We start from the raw sequence: 14,633 nt of genomic DNA on the forward strand, positions 1-14,633 counted from the left end.
GAGGTTTTCGGTCCTATGAAACTGACAGCTTCTCTTTTCCTGCTCAACATGGACACCTCCTGTGAGTGTCGTATGTGTACACAGATCTGTAATGCAACGTCGGCGGGGGGTCTGACTGTCCAAGCTGACATTGACAGGCTGACATAAATTACCTCCTAGGTCCCTCAGCCCCTCAGTCTATCAGTGTTTACAGTAAACAGAATGGAATGTAAAGTTGTTTCAGGCTGTGTGCCTGGCTTCATTGTGGGGTCTGCGTGGCCACTGGCACTGTGCCTCCTTACAACCTCACACCCCTCCTCTGTGCCATTCTTTTGATAAGGAGAGTTTGTTCTCCCTGGGATCTGATATCACACACACACACACACACACACACACACACACACACACACACACACACAGAGAGAAAGAGAAACCCCTGAATCTGTTACTTTCCAGGTGTCATATTTCACTATGTGACATTGTAATCCTAAAATCCTTCATCATTCAGGTTAATGCGCACACTTATCTCGAAAAGACAATAGTCCTGCGTAATCTCTGAAAGGGTAACTGTCCCCCGTTTTTCCTATCGCCTGTAGATAATCCACGTTTTCTATGAAATTTTGGTGAAAATTATATAAAACATAAATTCTATTAACTAAACAAGAATGGTTAATGAAATTGATGCTAACTAATTAACTCACTGGAGTGAAGGAGGAGTGCCCTATGCCCTGCCCTGTTCTGATGTATGACAGGAGAGAGAGAGAGAGAGAGAGAGAGAGAGAGAGAGAGCACTGTGAAAGTACAGTGTCGAATGCACTGGACAGAGGAGAAGAGGGACAGGAGAGAGAAAGGAGGGAACAGACAACAAAAACAAAAGGGGACTATTTCCAACAGAGGGCTGGGATAGAGCGCAACTTCATCTCTCCTCCCTTCTTCCCTCCCTCTCTCTCTCTCTCTCTCTCTCTCTCTCTATTCCCTCCCCCAGGCTGAGGAGGGGGAGATTAACCTGACTGTGAGAGTTGTACTTTAAAACAGGACAGCAGGCAGAGCACTCACTCGCACCCAACTGGGAAAGCAAAGCAGAACTAGTACACTAAGAAGACACAACTGCAGCACAGGTCTGTAGACATATTCACAATGTTCCAGAAATTGTTTTATTCACAGCTCACATGCCCCCACTATGCTATGTGTTGGTAGATTTTCATATAGTTTTACAAGAAATTTGTTTTGGTTGATTGAATGGGAAATTAATACAAGATGGTGTTAACTCAACAGGACACTGCTGGTGGATCTGTGTGGACCTGTCTGGGATTTTTAAGTGGTCTACTAGCAGAGACGAATATCTCAGTGAAGTGCATCCAATTGAGAACCCCAGACCTCAGAGAGAGTGTGTGAAGACAGCAGCACTAGCAGAGCATTGGACTGGGCAAGATGGACACTGGCCCAGCATTGGCACTGGCAGGAGAGGGTCCTCCAGAAGGTGAGACGGTATGTGCTGCCTTGGCACGTTACGAGACCACACTGCACGATGCTGTGCGTGAGATCCATGTGGATGTCAGTGCTTTCAAACTGGGTGTGGAGAGGCGCCTAGAAGAAGCCCTGCACATGAGCGGCCCGCTTGGCCGAGCCGTGGCCCAGTTGCAGCAGGAGAACCGACAGCTCCGTAGCCAGCTGGAGGCCCTTACGCGTCAGGTGGAGATGCTGACAGGCACAGTGTGCGACAGGAGTGCTCTGCTGGGATCAGGATCGATGCCAACCCGCCCCCAAAGTAGCACAGCAGTAACCCAGTCATCCCTTTCACCCAGCAGCGCGACGACCCCCAGTGGCATGGCCTCTAGCCCCATTGCCACGCGCTTTTCCAGCAGAGCCACCTTCTCTGTCAGCAGCAAGACCAATGTAAGTACACACACCTCAGCAGGGAAAGATTATGAGTAAGAAGAAGGTGGGGTTTGTGGGTTAGAAGAGTTGAAGCCAGCATGTGTTTCCAAAGCCAAGAAGTGCAATGATGTCAGATTTTATGAGTACAACAGAAGCTCGGAAATATTTAGGCATGCAGATACTAAAGCACCATTTGAAAAGTATGTGCATGACTGGGCAAGATTTAATATTGCACTATGCCTCTTGTAAAACATTTCCAACAGCTAAGACGGTTTGAAAGGTTTAATCTGCAGAAGATGAATATGAGGAATAAGAAGCGTCCCAAAGGCAAGATGACAACTGGCCATTATTATTATTATTATTATTATTATTATTATTATATTCAAAGATTCTTTATTGTCAATTCATTATATATCCAGGACATACAGGAGAATCGAAATGCCGTTTCTCTCTCACCTTACTTGTAAAAAAACAGATAACGATTACACACACAAAATTATGAAAAAACAATATATATAAATATTTATAAATATAGATAATATAGATAAAAATACACTGTAAAATCAAACAATGTAGAAAATAGCAGTAGTGCAATACAGTACAATAACGGAGAAGGTGCTAGAAGAGCAGCTTATGAGGTGTATATGACAGTAGTGCAAATGAGCAATAGCAGCAGATACAGCAGTAATGCTAATGTTTGTGGTGTGATGTGCAAACGGATGAGGTAGTTTTCTTGTGTGAATAAATGTGGTACAGACCAGGGGTAGGGGGTAGGGGGTAGGTAGTGGACAGAGTTCAGCATCCTGACAGCCTGGTGGATGAAGCTGTTGAGCAGTCTTGTCTTATCACCGTTAGTTGGAATTGTCTCCATAAGTGTCTTACAGATTTATTTGAATCTGGCCCTGGGCAAGAGCTGTGAACTTTCACTATTTCATTGTAATTTAATCTTCTGCTATTAGCGGTCACAATCTTACTGAAACCAGATACATATTTAAAAAGTAAAGTAAGCTGGATTTACTCAAACCAGAACTGATGGCATTTTCCCCTTAATTGGATTAAGGGTTAATTATGTTGGTGTTTTCTTTGAGTTTCTTTAAGTGGACTCCCCTCTGGAAAGATTACTTAAGGCTCTGGTTTAGAGCTCATCATGTTGCCTGGACATGAAATTGCTCTCGATCCAGCCATTGCGGACTAACAAAAGCACTTTTTATTCCATTAAGTGACCCCATTCTGTCCTGAGCTCAGCATGCAGCTGCAGTCTATAACTCACAGTGATGTTTGACTCAAACACTCAGACCCAGACATGATTAGAGCAACATTCACTCTATATCTCTTCAGCTCTCATCTATCTCTCCAGCTCAGCACGTTAACCTCGCTTCACTTTCATACAGAGTATGGAAAACTGTTATGGACAGTGCATGCAAATCGGTATATTGGTTTTGTAAGGAATACATAACTTCCTGTTAACCCGTTTCTGTTTTTAACAGCTTTCTTTTCCCTGTTGTCGCTTTTAGTTATGAGGGCAGGTGAACGTAAGTCTTATTTTGTTATACCACATACACACCTGCAAGCTCCATAATGAGAGAGACATGATTCTGGTTTTGGACAGCACAGAGAATGTTCCAGCAGGTGTGAGGAGCACTCCCTCTGCTCCAGGCTATGATGCTGCTGTATTGGAAAAAGGGTGAAAAAAGGACAGACACAAACTCAATGTGTGGATGTGTGCTAGCCTGTCCCGTAGCATTTGTCTATGAACATCTGCAAATGTCATACCTACCAAATATCACACTTGATCTCTCACACTCACTTCCTTCTCCATATCTGTAGCTCTGGTTATCTCTGTCTTCCATCCCTCTGTGGTTGCTTTGTTTCGTTTTTTTTTTCTATGCTCAGTCTTGTATTGCTAATGTATTCCTACAGTTTTTCTCTCTCCATTGCTTACATTGTCCACCACACACATGCTTACTTTTTTTCACTACACGGCCTTTGTGATCTCTTTACCGACCAGGTTGCATTAATGAGGCCAGAGGTCTCCTATGTTCCTTTCGCTTCAAGCCAAGCTCTAGCAGGATGATATACCAGAGAAATGCCCTCGACGTTCTACGAATAATGTCGTCTTCTTACCCCCCTTCTGCTCTGTGCTGCCTGTGCTGCTGTTGCCAATTACAGCTGCATTTCTGCGGTTTCAATAGGCCATTGTGTCAACATTCTGCCTCATTTGAAGTACACTGCGAGTGAGGATTAGACGAACACCCAGGACAGAAATTTTCTCCCTGCACCTGTTTTTTCCACTGGGTTTTGTACAGTTCTGTGTGTCACTGTGCCTCTTGGCTTTTCTTCGTTCATTAATCATGTGTCAGGGACATTTACCCTACATTCAGACTATCAAGGGATAAAATGACGTTTTCTATGTATGCATTCGACACAGAGCCACAATTTCAACAACAGCGACAAGCGGCAAAGCAACAGTGCAACAAACAACATGTTAATGTCCTCATTCACAACTCCATACATTTTAAATTTGGTTAATACTAATCAGTCTTTTGAGTGGTCAGCGTTGTTTTGGTTTTTTTTTATTGCTACTTGACAGATATAACATGATGTTATGTCGACTTGCTTGCATTTCTACAAGTTGTGCAGTCATGGCACAGCATGCACAATGCCCCATTTAACTCCAGAGGATTATTATTACACTGCAAGTTGGCCTAGTGGTTAGCGTGTCCGCCTCTCGATCGGGAGTTCTACTCACGGTCGGGTCATACCAAAGACCATCATAAAAATGGTACCATCTGGCAAGGCATGCTGCAATACAGATGCGAGTGGGGAGTCAAACTCTCATGGTTACCAGAGGACTAGCCCCCCACTGTAACCCTAGCTATGTAATAGGCAAGAGGCCGAGGGCTATGGGGATCAGAGACGCCACATGGCGTGGGAAGGACTTTGATTGACTTGATTGATTATTATTGCACTGCTAATAGAGGCCAATTGGGGCAGGAATAATGCTGCCCCAAGCTCACTCCATGAACGTTGTCAGCTGACGAGGAGCAACTGACAGGCTGCCAAATTGAGCTCATTTAAAATTTCTTGTGGCTGCCCAGATTTTATTTTATAGCAAACAATCAGAATTTAAATTAAATGTATTTCTGCAAAGTATAAGTACAGATGTAGGTGTGTCTATGATGTACAGAACCATTATAAGATACAGTATATTGTGAATCTTGGGAGAGAGAAAGGAGGATTATGGATTATGTCTGGACATTAGAAATGCATGTGCACCAAAGTCCCTCCCACGCCAGGATCTGGTCTTCCCAGACAGTCTCCTGTCCCAGTACTACCCAGCTCTCTGAGGGGCATGGGTTTGGCGCCGATCTCCGTTTCAGCAGCCCTCAGCCTCTTGCCTATTATATAGCTAGGGTTACAATGGGGGAGTTAGTCCTCTGGTAACCACAAGAGTTTGAATCCCTACTCACATCTGTAGAACTCGCGATCTCGTGGGCGAGAAGCGGACATGCTAACCACTAGGCCACCATGGTGACCATATTTCTCATGCAAAGGCTGAGAAAGAAGAAAATGTGTCTTTCCTTTCCATTTTTTGGTCTAGTTTGAGATATTTTGTGCGTTTTTGAGATATAGTTGTCCTGGAAATTTTGTTGAAACTTGGCAAGCACACCTGCTGTATCAAACACAGTTGAACAAAAGTACAGTCTTTTAAAACCACTCAAAACAAGCTGCTAGACTGCATGCTGGATGACTGTATATTGTGAACTCTCAAGTGCCTGTTATGGAGTTACTGTAAAAATTTACTAGCTTGACGCCTATAGCGTAAGTGAAGTGTCATAGCCTGTCAACTTCAGGTTATTAATATGTCATTATTATTATGTCATCCTGCTCCACCAAAATCTCTGGTTATAAGCCGGTGCTGTATACAGGCCATCACTTGAGTCAGTCAACCTTTATTTTAAAAGAAAGAATTAGCTTGCTGCAACCGTTTATACTTAGCATTACAGTAGGATTTTCAATAGTAGTATTTCAGTTGTACTTAAGTACGATGCCTGTTGGCAGTGCTTTTGTATGCAATGGAAAACTTTCACGAGTACCATTATGCAATGAGAAAGGGGCAGAGATAGAAGAACAGAAGAAGAAGAACCAGTGTTATTAGACAATTGTGCTGACACATGGGAGGAATTTGTTTCTGGCTTATAGGTGCATCCGGTACTTACACTGAGTGCAACACACAATGGGTTACAACCTCCTGCATAATCAAGAAATAAAGAAATATAAAGATTGATGACAGTACAGATGGTTCTGGATCCAAATTAGTAATTGTACTGAGTTATACCTTGAAGTGCTCGGCTCTGCCTTTTCCTGGTAATGGTCGACAAATTGCTCCTGGGTCAGTGGGTTATCTGAGATTACTCAGTATCACGGCATATCACTGCCACTGAACAATTATCACACGCCGCCTTCTGACGGAAAGTTTATTTGAGAAAGTGTGTTGTGTGTGAGGGTGTGTGTGTGTGTGTGCGTGAGTGTATGGGAGAGGTGCGGAGTGAGATAAGTTGTGCATGGCTATTATCTGTGGAAACTGCACCAGAGGATGGCGTGTGTCTCAGTGAGAGAACACAGACACACCTGATATCAAAATATTTTAGCGCTGTTAAGAACACACACGTATTTTTTAATATCACACTGGGATTTTACCCAACTAATGTCTGACATATGTGAATGTAAAATTCTTAACCAGTGATGCAAGTTAGTTTTAATCAAGACAGAAGTGATGACATATTTCTTACACTGAACAGCCAGGCTGAATTCAGAGTAAAGTACGTCATTTAGAAGGAGGTTGTACCACAAATTACTGGCTCACTAGCCATCATCAGGATCAATCCATCCATGTGTTTAAGCCCAGGCTTATCACCTTTTCTCATGCATGCTACAATCAGCACTGAACCGTAAACAAGCTGATGTATTTTTGTCATTATGGTCGAAGATGGATGCTTTCTAACTGGTTCCACATCACGTTTGGCTCTAAGATTTTGTCTCACATGGTTAGCACATGTGAGTGGGATGGAGTTTGGCAGGACGGTTTATATTATTACCCCGTTTACCCAAGTGTGCCAGCAGATCTGATTTTATGGCTATCCGTTAAATGCATCCAAAGCTTTTCTTAATCCTGGGTATTTTGGTTACATAAAGCTCTGAGGAATGTCTATACATCTCATACATCGAGATCGATATATGGCCTAATTTATTTGACTTTTCTGCATTTCCACACAGGCAGACAGGCCTTGACATAATGCTGGCAAAAAAGCGATCTTGACTTCATGCCTGTATTAGTAAAAGGGTGATATGCATGTAGTGTCTTGAAATCATATATTTAAGCAACACACCTGGTTAAGTACACTATGTTTTGATAGGCATTTTGAATGTTCTATTTGGCTGTCTCTCTCTCGTGTGTGTGTGTGTGTGTGTGTGTGTGTGTGTGTGTGTGTGTGTGTGTTTATATACTACTGAGGACCAAATGTCCCCACAAGGATAGTAAAATCTGACAATTTCTACCTTGTGGGGACATTCAGATGGTCCCACAAGAAAATAGCTGTTTTTTGGGGGGGGCTAAACAAAAATTGAAAAAAAATAAGAGCCAAAAAGTTTCCTTTTCATTACTGAGGTTAAGGTTAAGGTTAGGTTTGGGTGCAAGTATAGCATTAATTAACTGCAATAATAATTATGTCAATGGAAGGTCCTCGCAAGGATAGTGAGACAAATGTGTGTGTGTGTGTGTGTGTGTGTGTGTGTGTGTGTAATATGCATGACATTTTAAGCCCTGCTACAGAGGCACCTGGCCAAGCGCCAGTACTCTCACAATGGCACTGAGTATATAATCTCCTCTTGTCCTTCCTGGATCTCTATGTTCAGCACAAGTTCCCGAAAAGAAGGAATAGAACAAAAACTATATGGTAGTTATTAATAATATAGTGAAGTGAAGAGCCATGTGTGTGTGTGTGTGTGTGTGTGTGGTGAGTGAAGGGGCTGAAGAATTCAACCACTCCCATGCTACCCCCTGGCGATCCTGATTATTTCCAGGCAATATCATGTATTCTCATCTCCGTGGTTACAGGTTAATAATTCCTTGTTTATAGGATGACCTCACTGGCCTCTAGACTTATTTTTCCTGCCATAAAGGTGTGTGTGTGTTCACATGGATCTCACAAAGACTTCACACCAGCAGTCCAGGTATGCTTGGCATTAACCTAATATAGAGCCCTGTGCTTTATTACTTTTATTAACACAAGACATTCTATGACACTTGGGCTTCAGCTCTTCCTCCAGCCAGTATCTTTTTCCAATATGTCTCTCATTTTCAGTTGAGGCTGTCAAGGGGTCAAGATCTTCTGCAGCTGGTGATCTGAAACCCTAAACCAGCCTTAGGCTCTTAGATCCAGGGTGCCAACTGCTATGTCGTCATGGAAAGATGGCCTAAAAATTTCCTCCCTCCCTCCGTTCCTCGTCCTGAGTGCTGTGCCTGACCCTTGGCTCAGCCTTGTCTTACTTCCCCGCAGGTGGGGCTAAAAAGAAAAGATTTTCATGCTCAAAACCTGGAACATTATTGACATAAGTTTTGTGATTTGTTGCAACTGGCCTGCATCCACATTTGCCATTCACATGAAGGTCCTGTTGCACGCAGAGGATGTGTCCACAGCTGCTGCAGTTGGCATCATATTCGGTCGAATTCAAGTTTCAAACATAAGGGGTTGGGTTTTGGGGGTTTTTTTTACTACTTGCTTTTTTCCTCTACTTATGCCATCTTCTTTGAGTTTGCTGCTGATTTACTCATAAATCATCACATTCTGGAATGTTCCATTCATCTGTCCTGAATTCGCCATCATTTCATCCTCTGTGCAAATGCCTGATATTGATTTAATGACTGAAATATTGCAATTTCCCATTCCTCTTCTTGGTTGAATTACTGCTGTGTTGATGTTTGAAATTAGCCACCCATTTTTCTTAGCAAAGTTTTGACTTCTGTTCATACACAAGGCCAGTATAGTTCACAGACATCTTCCAGTAATTTCACAGAAATTATACAAGATGTCATCCTGGTTGATTTCCATATCAAAGTTTCCTGGGACTCCTGTCTTCCATGCACACGTAATCCTTTTCCAATTATTTAGCATTGAATTCCAACAAAAGTAGCACTGTCGCCTCACAGCAAGAAGGTTCTGAATTCTAGCCCAGCGGCCAACAGGGGCCTTTCTGTGTGGAGTTTGCATGTTCTCCCCGTGTCTGCGTGGGTTTCCTCCGGGTGCTCCGGTTTCCCCCACAGTCCAAAGACATGCACGTTAGGCTAATTGTTGGCTCTAAATTGACCGTAGGTGTGAATGCAAGTGTGAATGGTTGTTTGTCTCTATCTGTCAGCCCTGTGATGACCTGGTGACTTGTCCAGGGTGTACCCCGCCACTTGTCCAGGCTGTACCCCGCCTCTCACCCATAGTCAGCTGGGATAGGCTCCAGCTTGCCCGTGACTCTGCACAGGATAAGCGGTTACAGATAATGGATGGATGGATGGATGGATGGATGGATGGAAGGATTCCAACAGAAGTGCATATGAAAGCAGGTCTAGAAATCTTTACCTGGTCACATACGGATAACCTAATGAGTAGCCTGAATACTCTTAATATCAATTAACTATGCCTATTTACACTGCTAATGCACACACTAATTTTCTTTCCAGTGTATGTAAACGGTATTATATTGCACATGTGTGTGTTTATCCCAGTTGGAAGTAACATACTCTAAGCCCTCACAGTTGCTGACTCTGCCTTTTTCCCTGTTGCGGCTTACGCTGGAAGTAGAAATTGCAGGCTTTGTGCCCTTTGAAAAACAGGTGTTGGAGTTTCTTTTCCGACAGTGATGCAAGTTCCAGGAGGAAATTACAGAGCAAAGACCTCTGTAGGCCCCCATGATAAGACCATCCTCTCGTTGCCTGTTTCTGCGTGCTGCTTCACGAGGTTTGTCTCCCTCTGACTTTCCATTCACAGCAACAAGGAGGAGTAGTAAAAGTCAAATTACTGTCGAGGTGAAATTTTCCACAAATTCTACAATTAATTTCATTCTTTTTCCATACATGCTATGTATGATTCAGCTCCCCTTGAAAAATGTATACCTTCCCAGTCCATTTATTTTTATTCTATCCAGATTCACTGGATATAAGCAATCACATACTCTGATTGGCTACTCTACTACTAGGATATCAGCTCATATACCATGAGTAGAGGAAAACAAAATGGTGGCGCGTCTTGCTGAACCAACCGAGGATGAAATAAATACTCTACTCAAAAATAAAACTGCAAAAAAAAAAAAAGCTACAAATTTTTGGAGTAAAAGTATTTGATGGTAAGAATGTATTTTTTTTCAAGAATTAATATTATAGCATTTTTCACAAATTACTCCTGTCATTTTGCCGGTTTGTTTACATTCTAAGCGGAAATTATTTTGTCGGACATTTTGTATGAAGTTTTTATCTATCGAATTTGCAAAAAATAAAAATAAAAATGCTCTGTTTCTCAAAATCCAGTGAATGTGGATAGAATAAAACAGTTATTTCAATCATCATACATGGCTTATAGCCAACTCAGCGCTACTCGGCTCGTCGGCTATCAGTTCATGCACGACTTGATTTCATGGAGTAACTGTTAAATAGAACAGGCCTTGTGCTCCATGAGCAAGCCCAGAGCTGTATATGATGGAACATAAGAATAGTACTTTCACTATGACATTTATCGATCAAAGCAGGGTGAATGGGTGTCACTGTGTTAGTGTCACTTTCTGGAATAATCTGAGTCTCCAGAGTCACTATGAGGAATCATCTGACTCTCCAGAGTTTCCTCACAGTCACATCATGCTCCCACTGTAGCCAGCATTCCATTCACCCACACTGCTCAAATGTCGAGAGCTTTAATATTCATTTCATATATGTCTAAGATCCCAACCTCCCCCATATTCTTTATCAAAGCATCCAGCTTTCTTCATGCAGGCTTTGGAGCATTGGCACAATCGCTCAGGCAGTTACATGCCTACTCAGCCAGAGTGTGCAGTCCCTTGTTTTGGTGAGGTTTTTATTATGTTAACCACCAGGGCTGCTGTGAGAACACGTCCAGCGTGAGCCAGAGAGCTTGCACACATAACCCTCCTGTTCGCACCCCAACATTTTTTCGGCACACAGCCAGCATGGGGGAATTCTCATTTTAGCACGGCATGCTCACATGGGACAAGTCTGACATTTAAACGCACATGAAAGCCTTTCTCTGAGTGGAGTCCATTGTCTCATTTGTTGGCTCTTGTTCCACTTTTTGGCCAGGTTGTACACATGAACCAATGCTGCCTTCGCATTTCCATGAATGATGGAAAATGGACCACTTTGCACAATATTGCTTAATTAAAAACAAAAGAGCAATGGGGAACCACCTTCCCCTGAACTTCTCATGAATGTCACATTACATAAGATGTGACTTGTAACAATTTCAATAAACAATGGAATCTAGTGGTGACTTGCTCTTCAATGCCGCTATTTCGGATTATGCCACTGAGTAAAGAAGTACATCCTTGGCTTCAGTGGCCAAAAGCCTTTATTTTTTGGGAGATATTTCCCCATTTTTCTCCAAAATTTGGTCATCTGCCAATTCCAGTCCACCAGCCAGATTGCCTACCATATATCACACAACAGCTACTACAACCCTAAATCAGAAAAAGTTGGGATGGTATGGTGAAGTTGAAATTAAAACCAAAAACAATGATTTGTAAATAATCTTTTATCTGTATTGCACTCAAAACAAGACAACAGTACATTATTTGATGTTTATTGTTTTTTCAAAATAAATACATTCATTTTGATTCTCGCAACACATTTTTAAAAAACTTAGTTGGGACAGTAAAGTAATTACCACTTTGTAATGTTGCCATTCCTTCTCACAACACTTAAAAGATGTTTAGGTTCAACACCAAGTGATGAAGTGGTTCAGGTGTTATTTTGTCCCATTCTTCCTGACTCTTGTATGCTGCATAAATGGGAATAAAAAAATATATTTTTGAGAGTTAAAATCGACCGCAAAGTTGGCATTCGAGCTGCCCCGCTGAGCCAGCCAGCCCTGAGTGCGTGACATCACAGCGGTAACCGGTTTTAAGGCCGAGGCCTTTTACAGCTATAGACCATAGTCATATAAATAAACATTTATGGTGAAAGTAAGAAATCCCGTTACCGACTTGCTCAACTAAGACTGATTTGACTTCACTGATTGTGGGTTGACTCTCATTAAAACAAGATAGGTGTTATAACTTATGCAACATACATGTACATGCATGCATTTTCAGATGAACTGAGACAATCACATTCTGAAGCAAATTAAATAATCTTATACTGGTAACTTAAACACACAATACAAGCTACATGTATTAATCTAAATGCAGGTAAACATGTTTTTTTTTTAATCCAAATGAGAGTCGGAGCTTACCCGTCTGTGTTCTCACTTCTTGAAGGCCGATCTTATGGCTGATTGTTTCGAAACAATCTGACTTTCAGTTGTTCGTTCAGTCCTCCGTTCATTCGCTTCTTCCACGTAAGGGCGAGATGGCAGCAATATCCAGTTTAGAAATCAGACGGCTGCTCCACTCATTCACTGTTTTCTTCTTACTGTGTACTCTGCCATTACTGCTCGGCTCAGGCAATTACTAAAACCCGGGACAGAAGGGGACGTCACCGGTTTTAGCAACAACCACGGGGAGGTCACTGCCCGAGCGATATGTCACGTCCCGTTCCGTCCCAGGTTTTAGCAACAACCCTCGGCTCACTCCGGGAGAACTGGTGCAACTGAACTCACTTTCCTTTTAAAAAATAAATAAATAAAATAAATGCTTTCCTTTTCTTGTAGTTTTATTTTCCTTTAATTGTTGGTACTGCACCCTCTTTCAATACGGGCTTATACCCAACGCTCCTCAACAGATCAGAGGTCTCGTACGAGTCTTCAGTAAAATGTGCAGAGCAGAGGAGAGACCACTTCATAGGCACCCAATGTGCCCGTGAACTTCTCGCAAAACGCATCCAAATCTTTGCAGTTTGAACATTCTTGGGCCACGAATGCAACGTAAATCCACCTTCTGTCATGTTGCTGCACTGGCCAGCAACACATCTACGTGGCATGGCGATAAATTAGCTCAAAATGGAGGATCGGAGTTGCAGTCAGCTCTGTGTTTTAGTATCGTGGAAATGGCGATGAGACCGATAGACTTCCTGCTGTGACGTTACGGACGTCAAGGTCATTCACTCAGACTGCTACCTACAGTATATAAATCACTTTAATCGTAAAAATTACTATATTAGATTTATTGTTAATGCTTAAAACTATTCCTGTGCCATTCTTGAGGTCTCAAGGCATTTATGAACAAAAGTGAGGCCATGGCTCTGCGTATATGCTTTAAGGTGTACAACAGTACGTGGTCATTGTTGTCATATTTTTTTTTCCAAAATCCACCACACATTCTCTATTGGGGACAGAGGAGTTGGGCACCCTCTTCTTCCACAGCCATGCCTTTGTAATGTGTGCAGAATGTGGTTTTGCATTGTCTTGGTGAAATATCCCTGGAGAAGATGTCGTCTTGAAAAGCAGCATATGTTGCTCCAAAATCTCAATATATTTTTCTGAATTAATACTGCCATCACAGACGTGTAAGTTACCTTTTGCCAAGGGCACTGACACAACCCGGTCTTTAGTCCGGAGCACACGGTGTCCTTTTGATCATCATCATAACCTTCTGGGAGCCCTCAGGAGAGAAAAGCAGAACCTCCAGAAGGAAATATAGGGTTGATCACTGTAAGCCAAAGAGTTTCGCTCTTCTCCTGAGCTCTCGTGAAAATCAGAAAAGCCTAGAATATGAGCTTTTAAGCAGGGGTCGTTGTCACCCCCCTGTTTGTTTCATGTATTGCTCCCTACTGACATTATGACGCATTCTTAGAAATAAATGAACTTTATTATACCTGGAAAAGAGGAAAAGATCTTGCAGGACTGAACAGGTCATGCTGTTTGTGTGTGTGGGTATGTATGTTACTTACTCAGAGTAGCTGAGGTACTCCCTGTTCAATGCAGAAGGTAAACACATCAGAAAGGCTTAAAATTATCTTGTACTTTTTATGGGTCAAGTGCATAGACTGCAGGGTGGGCTTACTACTGCAGGCTTTCTATCTTTACTAGCCTGAGAGCCCGACCTGTCAGCAGCACTCCCTTTGAGGATAATGCCACATAACGCACAGTCCATTGATACGGACCTGGCTGTGTGTTCCTCCAGAGAACCGGAGCTGCATGATTTCCATGGTTCAATGGTGAATTCTATCTCCCCTCTACCTCACAGCTGTTCGAGCCCCTCACCCTCCAATGTACTCACCCTTCAGCATTCTTCTACACTTAGGTCACTTCTGTTCTGCTCCAGGAACTCAATTACCCTCTGCATATCACTGTTAGGAAATTACTTTTTCATTTACTGCAAGGGTGTGTATGTCAATATACAGCTTATGTTTATATCCTGAGTGCACGATTGCATGTTGTGTTTTTACGCTCCTGTGTAGGTCTGTGCATGTCGGTGCCTGTATGAACACACATGAAGAAGCAACAAGTTTCTAGAAAAACTGAAAGTGAATTTCCTTGTCAGTTAGGCTTTCCAGGGTAGACTCAAAAGGCTGTGTCAGGTATTAGAGTGAGCTTTGTTTTTTTTTAAAGCACGAGATTATT

The 14,633-nt window shown here is 42.4% G+C and overlaps 1 protein-coding gene across 2 annotated transcripts in view; it reads left to right on the top strand.

Annotated features, from left to right (window-relative positions):
- The first annotated feature begins 780 nt into the window (after nt 1-780).
- smtnl (smoothelin, like) overlaps nt 781-14,633 on the top strand; it is a 38,276-nt gene continuing 24,423 nt past the window's right edge. The window contains exons 1-2 of one of the 2 annotated variants that reach the window (XM_060943958.1): nt 781-1,097; nt 1,255-1,875. In XM_060943958.1, coding sequence (XP_060799941.1) covers nt 1,411-1,875 — 465 coding nt within the window. In that variant the 5' untranslated portion in view covers nt 781-1,097; nt 1,255-1,410. The remainder of the gene's footprint in view (nt 1,098-1,254; nt 1,876-14,633) is intronic. The other variant, XM_060943957.1, reaches the window with a different exon arrangement.

The sequence above is a fragment of the Neoarius graeffei genome, chromosome 17, assembly GCF_027579695.1.
Source record: "Neoarius graeffei isolate fNeoGra1 chromosome 17, fNeoGra1.pri, whole genome shotgun sequence".
In the NCBI taxonomy this organism is placed as follows: Eukaryota; Metazoa; Chordata; class Actinopteri; order Siluriformes; family Ariidae; genus Neoarius; species Neoarius graeffei.